The 16,234-nt window shown below is 35.9% G+C and overlaps 1 protein-coding gene across 3 annotated transcripts in view; it reads left to right on the top strand.

The window, feature by feature from the left end:
• The window catches only part of PTPRQ (protein tyrosine phosphatase receptor type Q), a 137,807-nt gene that overhangs the window by 15,268 nt on the left and 106,305 nt on the right, over positions 1-16,234 (top strand). For all 3 annotated transcript variants that reach the window (XM_066993533.1, XM_066993539.1, XM_066993540.1), the window contains exons 11-19: positions 1,205-1,335; positions 1,518-1,647; positions 4,440-4,590; positions 5,130-5,236; positions 5,740-5,837; positions 9,699-9,861; positions 11,222-11,482; positions 14,600-14,760; positions 15,735-15,846. In XM_066993533.1, coding sequence (XP_066849634.1) covers positions 1,205-1,335; positions 1,518-1,647; positions 4,440-4,590; positions 5,130-5,236; positions 5,740-5,837; positions 9,699-9,861; positions 11,222-11,482; positions 14,600-14,760; positions 15,735-15,846 — 1,314 coding nt within the window. The remainder of the gene's footprint in view (positions 1-1,204; positions 1,336-1,517; positions 1,648-4,439; positions 4,591-5,129; positions 5,237-5,739; positions 5,838-9,698; positions 9,862-11,221; positions 11,483-14,599; positions 14,761-15,734; positions 15,847-16,234) is intronic.

The following is a 16,234-nucleotide window of genomic DNA, read 5'->3' on the forward strand; positions in this document are numbered from 1 at the left end:
ATAGCAAGTATTTCAGGAATTCAGTCTGTATTAGATTGTTGTGGGGAAACAAGACCTGGTTTGACCATTTCTTTTAGCCAAGGCAATCAGCATCAATGGAGTTGCTTCTGTCTCTTGAAATTAATAAGCTCATTCCTCCCACTGCATTATTAAGCAAGTAAGAATAGACCTGAACTACCCAAGTTTCAAGATAATAAATTCAACATCAAACAAAAACATTAAAAACTATTGTGGAAAGGTGACTTCTTCTATCAAAGTCTTTCAAAAAAAAAGAAATTTTAATAAGGACTTAAAAATTGTTTAAAATAGCTACTGAAATTCTGCATTTTGACTTTTCTATTTTTTATGATAATTGTAATTCCAGGACTTTTTTTTTTCCTGTTTTACCATTTTCCTCTGCAATCCTTTTCTATTCAGAGTGGAAGTATTATAAAAGGAACCACTGATATAGGATAAAAGAAGCAAAGAAGAAAGAAGAGAATGAGGGGAAAAAAGAAAAATTATTTACCAAATAGTGAAAACCTTGAAAGATTATTTTTCTTAAAATATAGTTTTAATAAAGATTGGTTTTTGATTGCTTGTGTGAGAGCAATCCCTAAACTTAGCATAACCTTTCCTTAGAAAACAGTTTTGATCTGTCCCTCCTGTGCCCCCAAAAACTTGGAAGAAAGAAAAAATCTGAGTTTCTCTTAGAAAATGTGTAAATTTTGTACATTTCAGCCAGAATCATCTGGGATGGGGTGAAAGAAATGCAGATAAATTTAGAAGCTCCTCTGTAGTGTGATCTGTAATATATTATACAAAGGTATACTAATTAGGGATAAAGAGTATTTGCTTTGCCTGGTCTACCCAGTTTTGCTGATCTTTCTGGCAAAATTTAGGTCAACTGTGAGCATTATTGCAGTAGTATTGGAGGGATTAACTTCATTCTGAAGGATTTTCCTGCCTAGGAGTATCGGCGTGTTCAGCCCCATGTGATTTTAAGATAAGCAAGAAAGCAATTCTCTCTGAGTAGTGTCAATATTATCTCCTTGCTCTTTCTCCATTTTTCTGTTTTGGAACGTCTCTGTGTTTGCATGTCTGAGATCACATTTTGCCCTCTACTTGTTTGAATCTGTTACTGATTGTCTTCACTTTTATGTCGCCATAGGAAACACATAAAGTGTTGGATTGAACAGGAATGGATTTTATTTTTTTCCTGTAGGTCTGGCAGCTCCACTCAATGTACGAGAAGGTAATGTTACAGACACTTCAATAGAAATTGCTTGGGACCGTGCTGATGGAGATTTTCAGCGATATGAAGTCACATGTACAAACTGTGCAAGTGCTTTCAGGGTATGTTTTTTAAATGACCACTTGTGCATAGACAACATAGTTATATTTTTAAAAGTCTTACATAAAGTAATCAGAGGTTAAATTAAAAGCTATGTCTCCCACTAAAATAGGTGGAGGTGTAATTAACATAATAAAAGCAAATTTTGCAAGCAGTTCTGTGAAAGCTTTATTTGGCTTTGTAGGTCCAGAAGGTCAGGCAAGAAACAGCAACATTTTCCGACCTTATTCCTGGTAAGCTGTACAATTTTACAATTCGAACAGAAAAGGAAGGTTTTAGAGACAGCATTTTTGTCACAAAGGAAATAGAAACAGGTGAGACCTGTGTCGTTATATTTAGCATTGTTTTCGTCTACGTATATCTATTTTCTTTTACAGTTCCTGGAATTTTATTTTTGTTTCAAGTACAGAAAAGTAAATAAATAATTTTCATAATTTCTTCCTTATTCTCCTTCATTGTTACTTATTCTTTGACTGTGTCCTTTGAAAGTAAATGCATTTGAATATGGTTGTAGCGGATGATGAACTTCTGATGTTAACATAATGACTCAATCACGTGGATGCTCCAGGTGTACAAGTGGTACTTCCAGACAGTCTGTCTACCAGCATTACAAAAAGCAGTCTTTTTCCATAGATTTCTGTTTAATATTTGATTTTTTACTTTACTGCTGAGTTTGAACACAGTTACGTGTTCAGAACCGAATTAGTTTTCTGATATTCTCTCATTGGCCCCCCCTTACATCAGGACTAAATATGGGGCTTTCTACATTTATTTTTACTTTAGGTTAGGACGTACTCTTCTCAGCGGCACAATTCTGTTTTAGTTCTCCGATGTTAATAATAAGTACCATTGTCATTCTTCTAGCTGCTAGAGTCTTCCTTCAGTTGCATATCTATCTTGAGTATAGGATGGGTAGTTCCATGAAAAAATTAGCATTAGCACAGCAGCAGACTAAAACGCATTCAAGGTGATGAGGAGCTGATAGGAGAGCTTATAAAACAAAACAGAAAACATCACTGTGCTGTTTTGTTGAAATCCGAGTACTCTTGCCTTCTCAACACACTGTGCAGTTCTCGTCCTGTTAGGACGTGCTAAAAGCTTGTCTGCACAACCACAGCAGAGCTGAGAGAAAGAAAATGGCAGGAGGGGGAGATCAAATAATACCCTGCCAGGCTACTCTAGGCCCACCCAGGAGCCACCAGCCCATCAAAGCCCAAGCACAAGCCCAGAGAAGCACACTGCCAGGTAGAAACCCAAATTAAGGATTTCCAAGGAACAAAAACCCTGTCGAGGCCCTTCCCAGGGCTGTCCAAGGAGAACCAGAGCCCCATTTGCCCAGGCATGCAGCCCATCAAGTCAAGGAGAGCAGCTATCTAGATCAGATTTTGGACTACGGGAGGTTGCTGCCTAGGGGTGTAGGACATGTGATGGGGTGCGGGGGAAAAGCAGCTCAGGAATGCACAGGACTTAATATGGAATGTTTAGGGGAGGAACCAAAGGGGAGGAGCAAATGTAGAAATTAGAGGGTTAAGGGGGTAAAAACAACCAGTCCTATGGAAATGATTTGCTGGTCAGTAGCTTGGCTGGCTATGCTGTTTCTAACTCTTTCTGGGTGCATGTTGTGTGTACCAGGGTGCGAGTGCTGCAGCTGGGGTCACACCACTGGTCTGTGGTGCCAGCGAGTATTGTGAGGGTGGGCAAGCGAGTGAGTGTGTGGCTGCTGTTGAGGATCACGCTGGACGAGGTGGGGAGTAGGCGAAGTGGCCTGGGAGCAAGGTGGTGAGTGGGTCTCTCAGGGCCAGCTCCAGCTGCGAGAGCATCTGTGTGAGCATAGGCAGTCGGCACCTGGGACCTGGAAAATCCTGTCCAGCTGTGTGGGTGTGAGTGGGTGTGATGGTCCAGCTAAGAGTGGGGCTGTGACCTTGGGAGCTTGTGTGTCCTGGTGCCAGCAGCTGGGGAGATTGGGCTCCAGGAGCAGCTACTGGGCAGACTGAGTGTTTGAGCCCAGCTGCGGGAGGCACGCACCTTGTACGTCTGTATGTAAGTATTCTCACTAATGGACATCCATTCCCAGTCAGCGGGAGAGCAGGATGAGGCCATTAGTGCTGTCCGTGTGAGTGCTCTGAGTCTCTGTGATCAGTGCAGCTGGTCGAAAATGTATACGTGGTGCATGTGTGCCCTGTATGTGTGTGCCTTGTGGGAGTACACCTTCAACTTGGTTGGACGTGGGGACATGGGGCAGCAGCAGCCTCACATCTCTCTGGCTTTTGGATCCCACATGATAGATTTTCCTCTAGTTGGTCTCTAACCTGAAGAAGTATAGTACGGTAGATCAAGAAAGGTTCATAGGAGGGCACAAGTGTGATCAAAGATATGTAATGTTTTGCTTTCAAGAAACCACTGGCTAAAACTGATGTAGGAACAATGGTAGTTGTCTGTAAAATCATTTGTGAGAGGGTAAGTCATGGAAGGGTAATTATGGAGAGAGTAAGGACTAATTCATGGACATTTCCTTTACCAGAACTAAGGACTTGAAGTGAAATGGAAGAGAGCAAATAGAAACCAAGCAAAAGGAAATGGTTGTTTATTAAATTTGTAGATAAGTTGGAGAACTCTTGGCCAGAGGACATTGTGTGTTACGATTGTGGTTTGCCTCAGAAAATCCTTCAGATGCACAGTAGGAGATGGTAGCTTGGGAAGTTATTGAAGATGATTATCATTATGTGCAAGACTTGCTTTTCTGTAGACATCTGCTTTTGGCCACCACTGAATACAAGATACTTAGGTCTTGGCTCAGTATACTAGCCCTTATGCTGACATTTCTTTTTCTGAGAAATCGTTGGGTTTTGAGGAACTTCACATCAGTGATGTTCAAACTACACTAAGCAGCATTACAGTGAAACAATCAGTTTGGCTTTGGATCTAGTGGTATTGAAAGTCCCTATGCACATTACTGCAGTTGTATTATTCTGTGTGCACTTTAGATAAACAAGGACATGACATAATTTTTTTGGAGTTTTCATCATAGTCTGTTGAAATAAGTCCTGCCATAGAGTAATATATCTAAAATGTATTTAAAAAAATGTTTTGTTTTATTGTTACACAGTACCAAATGCAGTTAAATATCTGAACTATAGCAGAGACTCTGAATCAATAACTGTTACGTGGCCACCAGCCCAAAATAAATTTGATGGATATGTTCTTTCAATAAACAGCAAGATCTTCAACAAAGAGAAAATGTTACCTTCTGGTATAAGGTATGAGGATAACATTTTAATATTCAACTATATAAAAAATAACTAACATGAACTGAAAATAGATGTTGCACTGTATATCTAAAATAAGTAGTCTGCAGAGTTATTTACATGGGATTTATGTCTGATGTTTCAGTTGATATACATTACTATACCCATGTGAAAAAAGACCATTTTAAGAATTGCATTTTTTAACAAATGACTTCTCATATGATACCTGTGTACAAAGAAGAAGAAATGAAATATTGCATTGGAGTGAATGCCTGTAGAACCTGTGTGTCATTCGAGATGCTTAATTTAATCTTTTAAGAATTTCTGGTACTTGAACTTGCTATCATGGAGTGATGTGTCCTAATGAAGATTTTATCATGCTAAGATAGTTGTATCACACTAAAATAATTTGTTGACTGACAGTATATGCATGTATATCCACACATTATGTGTAAATAATATTCATAATGCTATAACGACTTAAACTTATGAAGACACATGTATTTAAAAATCCTAAAGAACACAATATCTTTTCTTTTTGATGTTTGTAGAATGTACAAATTTGAGAATCTTCAGCCAGGCACTGATTTCTTAATCAGTATTGTGACAACCAATGGACTAAAAAGAAGCCGCCCCACCATCCTCAAGATTAGCACCTGTACGTTCACAGTTTATTGATAACTTTTAGTGATATCAGATATGTAGGGTTGTTGCATTTTAATGTACTGTCTAAGAAAAGCTATTTCTTATTAAATCAATGCAAGGTTTTATTCAAATCAATCAAATCAATGCATGGAGTAACATCTTTCTTTTCAAGCTAAACATCCTTGAAAATTATAAATAAATAAAAACTTTTTAAACACAAATAAGTTTCCTTTGTGTTCAGTGGGAATATGCCAATAGATGAAACAGTATATTATTAGGATGATACACCTTTTCTATAAAAAATTACAAACATTGCTTTTATTTTGGATTCTGTTGCTAATACGTAGATGTGAATTGAATTTTTCAGATTTTTCTTAAGTAGAAAATGAAATTGTAACTGCATTGAACTATAAAATAATGAATTACGGCAGAGTCTTCTGTAGATGTTAATTTCCTTCAAATTAGTATAGAATATCTTGATACTAAATATTGCATCTACTCTTATCTTTACCTCAGATCCTGATCCACCATCAGATTTACAGGTGTTTGGGCAAGAAGAAAATACAGTCTATTTGTCTTGGAAACTGCCAAGAGGAGGATTTGATATGTTTCAGGTGAGATAAGAATGGGAACAATGCAATCCTTTACGTCTTTTTTAATTTCTCAATGAAGTTATTATACTGCAGGTACTGCAAACCCAACAATAATTATTTGTCTTTATAAACCATGAAACTACGTGGGCGAATACCGTTTCTAGAGAAGGTCAGCTAAATACATATTTCATATTGCATAACAGTTTTGTAAAAGATTATAAAATTAAGCTTTTAAAAGCTTTCAAAATGATTTTTCAACTAATGTGCAAAAGTGAAGAAAATTATAAATTGAAGGTTAAGTGCAATTGTAATGCAATAACTTATTTTCTTAGCTTTGTGAATTTGTAATACAAATTAAACTGCAAAATAAAAATTTTGTTTTATATACAAGGATCTAAATGTGTTGTTTTGAAAGTTCCAGAGTAAAACATTTTCATTTTTTTCTTAATGTAACAATTTACAAGACAAAATTGCCAATATTTAATACCTCCCGGGCCTTCCCAGCCTTAAGCACTAAGTAATTTAGTGATTTCCTGAGTTACAGGTTAAATCTGAACATACATGAGAAAAACAGTGACTACCTTTCCTGAAATTAATTGTTCATACTACACAATTTCATTATGCCCTATTTGAAACTGTACACTTTTTATTTTAATGTGGGTATTCTTTTCCTTTGTGTGGTTTAAGAAATAGCTAGGACTTCTATATTCACCATATCCATCCCTTTCATTATTTTATAGGCTTTAATTTCTCAATTGTCTTTTGTGCACCATTCTTACGTGGATATCATTCTACAGTTCATGTAATATTTTTCTTTGTCTTTGATAGCTTTCTTGAGACTGGACTTTCACTTAGGATGTGGATGCAGAATGGTGTTATCAAAAGTATAATGGTGTTTTCCGGTTTTTCTTTCTATGCCTTTCCTTGGCAATTACTTCTCTAATGAATACTGTCAAACTTTTTAAAAAACCTCTTCAGTGGACATTTCAATTATTGACAGCAGAATTTGACTTAGACTTATACTTGATAATGATTCTGGTGTGGGAAAATCATTGACCATCTAAAAAATCCAGTTACAATTTCTTATATGGGCTTGTCTTTACTGAGTGCTTCCTTTGCATTTTCGTCAGCTAGTAACAGCCCCATAGAATCATACAATCATAGAATGGTTTGGGTTAGATGGGACCTTAAAGATCATCCAATTTAATTAAAGATCATCTAATTCAATTCTAAGCTTAATTTCTAAATTACTGTTTTCATTAATTCTAATGCCATTTTTAATTTGCTCCTCTGACTCTTTTGGCCTGCTGACCTGTGTTTCTGCTCTGCCTTGCCCTTCCCTGTGCTTCTTAGGTTAGCTTGCATGAATTAGACAAGTTAGTAGTTATTATTTTTCTTGTTTGAGCATGATTTCTGTTTTTCAAGGATGACTTTTCTTGAAGTAATCCTCTATACTGTTCATATACCTTGGTTATTTCTATATGCCCTCTGCAAGCTGTTTGTGTGTTATTATATATATGAACCTTTAATGTAGCATTTTAATGTTTTTCATACTGTGACGAACATTTGCAGACTTAACTGCTCATCATGATTTTCTTTAAATTTCCTTGACTAAGTATTTCCCCTTTTCTATTTAAATGTGCTAGACATTTTTTATTCTATCAGAGAAGATAAGTGCTAATATTTCAGGGTTAGTATTACAGTGCTGTTCATCATTTGTATTTTGAACCATATCCTTTGCAATGCTTAGCACAAAATCTAGAGTAGTTTCTGTTCTTCCAGTCCTCTGGTCAGAAACAATCCACTATGACATCTACACACTTAGTTTGTGGATCGTGTTTCACTGAGCCATTCAACCAGTCTCTTTTGTATCCTGTCTTTTGCAGCCTGTCTTGCATATCCTTTGGCATTTGCAGTCACTGTTTGAACACGGTCATAAGGTCAAAAAAACCTCTTCAATAGTGAACTCTTCTACTGTTATTTAAATGTTTCATTTGAATCAATAAAGAATTCAAGGTGTAGCCCTGTACCCTTAACTCACTGACTAGGATATTCTTTATTTTGTAGTACTACCATGTGACAAAGTACTTTGTTGTAATGGTCTTACATCGTTTATACCCCAATATTACAGTATCTAATTCCCCCCCCCCCCGACTCCTATTATATCCTTACCTAAAATTTGAAATCTGAGTATTCTTAGTATAGTTTCTTAGTGTTTCTTCTCTCTTCATTAGTGTACTGCTGCATTGATCTGAGTGAGTAAGACTAGCTAGTTAATCTGCCACAGCACCATTTGCTAATGTAGCCTGGAGTACTTTTACAAATTTCAAAATTTAATTTAATTCTCTTGTTAGTGTTGTGAACCAGTTCAGATATACTTTTGTATGTGGTCAGGTTATTTTTACCATCCTGTGGAAAGTAATTGTCATCTGTAATATTGATCTTTATGGCACAGTATTATTGTTTGGTATTGGTATCTCTGGAGCAAGAAGCCACATTGCACAGTGCTTTATCTGAATAAATGAGGTTGTCTATAAATCTTTAATGAGGAAGGTTTCAGTAGGCTGGTTGCTTAGTAAGGTGCACCTGCATAAAAGGGATCATTTTACTAGTCATTTAAAATTTATTATCCCAGCTCACCAACCTTCTAAGCAATATATTGTAGTTTGTGGAGTGAAGGGTACACAAAAGGTACTTTCCTAACTTGTTTATGCTAGATGTAAATCTTTAATTTATAGCTTTGCTTCTAGCATTTTGCAGTGTCATAATTCTAATGAGTTGATGTCAGTCTCCAAGACTTAGTATGCATTAACAGGTGCTGTGCTGGTACGACATGTAGATACCAAGGGGAACTGCATCATTCCTCCCCAAATCAACAGCAGCTGAACCAAAGTATTTTCAGATCACTACCATGTCTCTCTGCTCTTGGTGACAAGACAGTGCACACTGGTGTAAGCGGTTGCAGGTCTTCTTGATCTCTCAGTGCTGTCTGCCATGGCTGCATGTATGAGTGCTGGAGATGTTTGTCCAGATCCCTCCTCTGCGGGACAGACACAGTGTGCACCTTGCTTTCCATTAGTGCAAATGTGAAAGCAGTGAACACACTTGCAACACTTTTATTCTCTTCAGTGGTTCAAAGCAGTGAGTTTTCAAGGTATCCCAGTGAACAGAGTTGAGTGACTGATTCTTTGGGGCTCTTTTCAGAATCTCAGCTCTAACCAATGCACAGATTTTTATTTTTTGTTTGCTTATTTTTTTACTTTTTTTGCCAGAAAGGTACTAAGATTTCTGAGGTGTCTTTCTAAATTTCAGTATAGAAAACTATTTATCCCATCCTGTTGATTAATCCGTGGGCTGCTCTTTTACCCAGTGACTGTTCTTATTCTATCTTGTAGTTAATTGCACAGCCTATTAGTACAGCTGTATGACTGAGCAGTCAGAGTACACTTTATTATCCTCCCTCCAAGAGCAAAGCCATGTAAGCCTTGACTTAACTTCACCTTCCTCACCAGTTTTAAAGATTAAGGTCACTGCTTTAGGTCATAATTCTTAAGGAATCTTGAGTAAGTAGTGGGTCAGTGTTGTGGTACATAACATAAAATTTAAGTCATATTTCTGATTTTTTTTTTGTCTTTAAAGTATTTGGGGATATTGTAAATATTTTTATATAAACACATAGTTGGAATCACTAAATATTAATTTTATGAAGTGAAATAATAAATGACGTATAAGAAATTACTTATGATTATATAGTTTTTACTTATAATTATGTAATAAATAATAGTTGTTTATATAATAATACAAGTGTATACATATATTCAAGTATAATAACATATATTATACTTAATTATGTTGGATATAAAAATTACTCTTTTTCCATAGGTTTCCTATTGTCTGAAGAATAATGAAAAGTTGCTTACCACAACTGTTTATGATAGCAGAGCTGTAGTGAAAAATCTGGCCCCTGGGATGGAATACTTGTTTCAGTTAAGGACAATTAAAGGCTTGGATTCCTCTGTGGCTGTGGAGAGAAGTGTCATCACAAGTAAGGACACCACTTAACTTGTCTCTTTTTGAATAATGATAAATGTGGGTGCAGAGGCATTTAAATCATCATATGTAAGTGACTCAAAAGTGTCAGAGTTCAAAATGAAGTCTAACTAAGGGGGAGAAATTCTCCTCCTCTTGTGATAGTTGCTTAAGGAGGAACCTTGTCTGTAATGCAGTGGGTTGAATTTAAAGTCTAGACATAGCTGTAGATACCCATTTGAAGAAAAGAAGTGGACTCAAAATTCTTACAGCTTCATCAGGAATAAATACTGCCAGAATTTCATCCAGTACTTTAAAAAATACTTTGCATTTTGTTTATGATTGTTTCTGCATCTGGTAAATTCTTGCAACCCTATAGTGGATTTCAGGATTGCTCCAGTACAAGAGCACAGAAGACATAAAAAAGTGAGAAGAGAAATTGTGCATCAGATTGCATAACGAGGTCCAGAGTATTAACCCTGAATCTTGCACTCGTTTTCTATCTGTGAGCAAATGTTTTCCAACTCTCCTATGATACTGCATAAAAAAGGAGAGTTTGTATGTGTCAGAAATCTGTAGAAATGGATTTATATTTGTTTTTGACCTGCCAAAGGAGATAGAATAGCTAAATGTAATCAAAATATAAATCAACCCCCAGTTTTATACACATGCATGTTATAGTCCTCCTCCCTTTGATGGGTTTTCTGTGGCTTGTTGGAACTAGAACTCCTTAACTGTCAAGGAGGCTCTGCAGTTAGTTATTCAAAGATCAGTGAATCACAGAAAAAAACAAACAAAACTAGTTTGTGCATTCTCATTAATGCAAAATGCAGCAGAATAATCATCATCTTGGCCCTGAAGGTGCTCCCTTTGTCTTTTGCAAGTATTTTCAAAACTGCTGTCAGTGAGTCCAATATATGGATAGAGCATACAGAAAGTATTCTCATCATTGTAATGGCAAGCCTTTAGGATTTTTTCATGCTTAATAATCCATCCCTTAATGGGTTTATGTTAATTAGTATTTTAGATTTAAAGAAAGCTTCTGGAAATATAATCATGGAAGGTTCTTTTATTTTAAGAAGGGCTGCAAACGTTTATTTTTAAACAGTAGCTATACTTCACATAGTAATAGAGATGCTATTTGTAAATAAATATCTGCTATTTTAGAAGTCTTAATATAACCAAAACAAATAATTAACAAGGAAAAAATTGTTGATCACTGTTTCTATGCAACTTACTCCGTCCCTAAGTGAACCGATGAACAATTTTTAAAAATCTTCTTTTCTGTGAAGCATGTTAGAAAACATTTAATTGAATAAAATCACTACTTTTATACGTTAAAATTTTCTCTAATTATCTGAATGAATTTACTGTAGAACCAGCTGGGATCTGCGGTCTGGCATTAAAAATGGTAAATACTTCATCAGCAACTTTAATGTGGAATCCAACCAAGACTAACTTCACTTCTTATAAAGCATCTTTATCAAACAGCACCTTTATAAGCAAATTTAGGATTCCAGGAGCAGTGTCTAACTTCAGTGTTACAAATCTGACTGCTGGTGGCATTTATAATTTCACTCTGCGAAGACTACAAGGCAATATTGAAGGGGCTTCTGCTTTCATTGAAATTGTAACAGGTCTGTATGGTTTCTTTTTCTCCTTGCTGGTGAATGATAGCTGTCAATACCAGTGCACTTTTAGCTTTGTGTATATCACTTTGTTCAATAACATGGGAATTTCAAGGGAGGCTGCATGTAGTATGTTACTGTGGTCATGGACATACATTATTTATAACCTATGCAACATGTGTCAAGTGATGCACTACCAGAAACAATACACTTTGTCTGTGATGCATGTCTTTTGACCATTTTTAGTATCTTAATTATTTCACAGGTCTTCATCCTGTGAAGAGTTATGCACAAGTTGAGCTCTACCTCATCTGATTTCAGTAGTTTTTTCACTGGAAGTTAAGTAAAGTAGGTTTACAAATGTTTGTAGAGTTAAGGCTTTAGATTGTAAACAGTTCCATTCAAGGACTGTTTCTTACCAAAATTGTGATTAAAGCACTAGGATAAAAACTCAATCTTGACCTGTGTGTCTACAGTTTAATGTAATGTAATAATGTGAAATGCAGATGGAATTTAAAAGACAGAAAGATGCTCCAGAACTACCTCAACAGGTTTCTTTTACTACTTTCTTATGCTATGTTTTATATTTTTTTTTCTTTTGGCAATTACATGGCGGTATTAGAGAGGCCTGAGTAGTGTTGGAAGTTCTCATTGACTGACTACTTTGTCCAAATGTCATGATGTTTGTATGCCTGCGTATGGGATCAGTGCTTGACAAACTTGTTGCTTCTGCCATAATAAAGGGGACTGAAGAAATAGGTCAAATAGAGTGTTTAAAATACAGTGACATAGAGGTGGAAATACATTTACTATAAAGTAATGTACTGAGGGAAGAAGAATCTAACATGTTTTTTAAAGTTTGAACTAAGACCTCAATGCTATAATACTTTAATCACAATTAATATTTTTTTTTCTAATGGAGGGAAGATTAAAGTCAGTTTGGTTGGCCTAATTGTGTTTTGTCTTAAATGTGTTGAGATTCCATCTCAACGGAATGAAATTTGATGCTGAGCCTGCTGGTTTATAATGATTAATTTTTGGAAAAATTAACATGTATTCTGAACTCCATGGTTACTGATGTTATCTACTCAACCTCAACTAGTTCTGTAGGTGAAATCTACAGGAAATTGTTCTAACCATGCTTTACACAAATAAACTGGCTATATACTTTATTCAACTATACTGGACACTACTAGTAAGAAGTGTGTGCGTGTGTGCATGGAATGGAGAAGAATACTGTAGAAGAGCAGGCACAGTGAGGCTCAAGTGAACCACATGCATGTATGCATTTCCTGATATGGTTAAATCTTTAAGAGGGGAGAACTGAAACTTCTTTTCAGCATCAGTGGAAATGGTAATTCTCAGTCACAAGATAATGGTAGGAATAGCGCTGGCTTCAAGGCACTAAGTTCCTCTTTCCGTGAGGATGTTTCTAGGCTGTCCACTATTGCTGGGTCAGAAGTAATTCAACTGAAGTAAAGAGATGAATTTAAGTACTGTGTTAACTGTATACTGAGGGAATAATCATGAGTTTGTATAAAACACCTGTACAAGCATAATAACATCAGTGGTAATAGTAGTGCTGATGACAACAGTAGGACTTAAAATCTAAGTAAGTTTCATAGAAGGAAGTAGTTATGTTCTCAGTTACACTTGCACTCCTCCATATAGATTTTTTGTTGTTGTTGTTCTGTTAGTATTAAAAAAAAGTAAAAATCATATACATGTGACAGATATAGATTGAATATAAAATTTAATAGTAATATTTGGATAGATGAATATTTCAGAACACTTGATGGCAAAGCTGGAGCTGAAAATTCAGTGAAAAAAGTTCATGAAGTATATATAATCTCAACAGATTTACAGTAAATAAAAATATGTGGAGCTCTTTCAGGATAGAAGTATATGATATTTAGACTGAAAAGAATGACCTATTCTCTGTTATCACGGAGGTGACCTTATAGGTAACCTGTTCTCCGTTATCACCAGTGATAGGACCTGCGGGAACGGTGTTAAGCTGAGGCAGGGGAATTTTAGGCTAGACATCAGGAAGAGGTTCTTCACTGAAAGGGTTGTTGCACACTGTAACAGGCTCCCCAGTGAAGTAGTCACTGCACCAACCCTGTCTGAATTTAAGAAGAGATTGGACTGTGCACTTAATCACATGGTCTAAACTTTTGGGCAGACCTGTGCGGTGCCAGGAGTTGGACTTGATGATCCTTATGGGTCCCTTCCAGCTCAGGATATTCTATGATTCTATGATGCTAATGATATTAATATATAAACAGTACTAGAAGACTTGGTTTGAATTCTGAAGAAACATGTTAGTGAGAGAGTCAGAGGGCTGAGTGCAAGGGTAGTGGATCTGAAATGTGACAATCTATGACTGGGCTTGCTCTGGCAGCTATGCTTAGCTATCTGTACTTTACAAAGCAGAGAGGAGACATGCACATGGCTTTGCATTGTGCAGCTAGATTAATTATACAATATTAAAGATATATAATGCTTTAATGAGCTATCGAAGAATCTGTATCTGATTATTTGCTATGCCTTGAATCGATGATACACATTTAAAGGTGCGTGTATGGGCAGAAAAAAGAAGAAAGTGAGATGGTGTTGCAGGAGCATGTAAAAACTTGGCCTTAATAAAAGGAGTAAAACAACCATATTTAGTAGACTTAACTCTTTATACTTCCTGGGATTACTGGGATTCCAAATATATGAAAAGTATAAAAAAAAAAAGAGTTAACTACCCTGTAACAAGCAACAGAACAAACACTGTCTATAGCTTGAATTTCAACAGTAACACTAGTTATGATAGCAGCAGTGCTACCTTAAAGTTTTAGTACAGCAGAAACATCAAGACTGCAGAGATTCCTTGTTAACCAAACACTAGCCAGAGATACCTGAGCTTGCTCTCCATGATACCTACACAGCATAGTTTGGAGATTATCAACCAAGTCTCAGAAGTATTATAGCAGCGGTACTGTAAAATGCTTCTGTATCTGGACTAGTTAGCAGTTGTCCTTCATGCACCCAATAAACTGTTCTTGGATGCTTTGATATTTAGGTGTAACTACTGATACATTTGTAGAGGGTTTACTCTGTTTCATCATTCTCTTTCAGAACCTGCAAAGCCAGAAGGACTAAAGTTCTTCAATGTTTCATCATATTCTTTTTCATTGTATTGGAGACTACCATACGGACATGTGGACAGATTTCATGTGGATCTTATTCCTGATCATGGATCTGTTGTTATCCTAGATCTTGGAGTTAGGGAGTATCAAGTATGTGCTTTTATTACAGGACTTGCATGGCCAGCTTTTCCTTATGTACTGTGCTGATGAGGGATGCAAGTTGCTTCCTTAGCTATTTAATGCAATTATGAATGTGAAAGTATTAATGAAAAATTGGTGAAAGCAAATTTCAGCATCCAGAGTTTGGTACCCTAACAGCAGTTAGCGAATTTCTTCCCCTCCACCCCTGCACCTTTTTTTTTTTTTTTTTGGCTGCTATAAAGATACAGACAGTCACCCAAGGGTTCATGAATAGTTTAACAAAGGAAGGGCAGAGCTATTGAGTAATACAGGCTCATTAATTGTGTACTTGCCAGGAAGATCTGTGCTTAAATCATTAATGCAGGCAACATTTTGCTGCTGAGGCATCGAAAAGAAATAGGAGCAATTTTTCTTTCTTCTGCCTGGAAAATATAATAATATTAACAGAAATTATGGCCATTCTGGTTGGTTTGGTTTTGTTTTATATTGGAACTGCAAAGATACAGGTATTTTGTATAAATGATTGCTTATAAGTTTTTAAAGTATATTTATCTTGAAAGATGGATTAGCTTAACAATCAGAAACCTGGAAGTTTTTCAGATTAGCTTTGTGTTTATTCTCTCAAGAAGTGATTTTAAAATGTTTCATGTATACTTAGATAAATAGTGTGACGCAGAAGCACCTCTATAGATACACTGATAGGTGATTCTGTGATAAAATTAATAGTTAATTTTGTTGTTCTTTAATATTGAATGTTATACAAATCTTATGGAGGTTAGTTAAATAAGTTAGCGAAATGCTGTGCTGTAGCTAACAAATATGAATTGCTGTTTTTGCTGTTGCAAATGCTGCTGTATTTCTAAAAGCTTATTAACAGCTCACTTTCAGTAATGCAATGCTTAAAATTTTGGGGTTGTGTTGTTGTTTTGTTGTTGTTGGGTTTTCTTTCTTTCTAAAAGACTTGAATCCATGTTATATTTTAGGCTGACTTTTCTAATACTCTACCTGGAACAACATACAATGTTACTGTTTCAGCAGTTTCTTCTTCACTGTACAGTTCTCCAGCCAGTAGAACAGTGACAACAAACGTGACAAGTGAGTTAATAATGACTGGTTACATTTTATTGCTTTTTTGTTAACTATGTTTTTTTTTTGTTTTTTTTTGTATTTTCTATATACACAGTAGTTTATGAGAAATTATAATAATTTTTGAATAATCATCAGAATTTTTGATCTTAACTGTAAAACAAGGTACTGAATTGAAGGTGTTCTATGGGAGCATGAAAGTTTCCCTAACAGGTATTTTAGGAGAAACTCTGGATGCAAGTAGTAATTGTATTCATCCATTAGCTTGGTTGTTTAGAAAGAAAGAGAGAGAGAAAGAAAGAAAAGGCAACAACAACAACAAAAAAAAAAAAACACAAGGGAGAAAAACTTTTGTAAGCTTTTGAAAAATTTGTTAGCGTCACATAGTAATATCCAT

Source organism: Anser cygnoides, chromosome 1 (assembly GCF_040182565.1).
Source record: "Anser cygnoides isolate HZ-2024a breed goose chromosome 1, Taihu_goose_T2T_genome, whole genome shotgun sequence".
In the NCBI taxonomy this organism is placed as follows: Eukaryota; Metazoa; Chordata; class Aves; order Anseriformes; family Anatidae; genus Anser; species Anser cygnoides.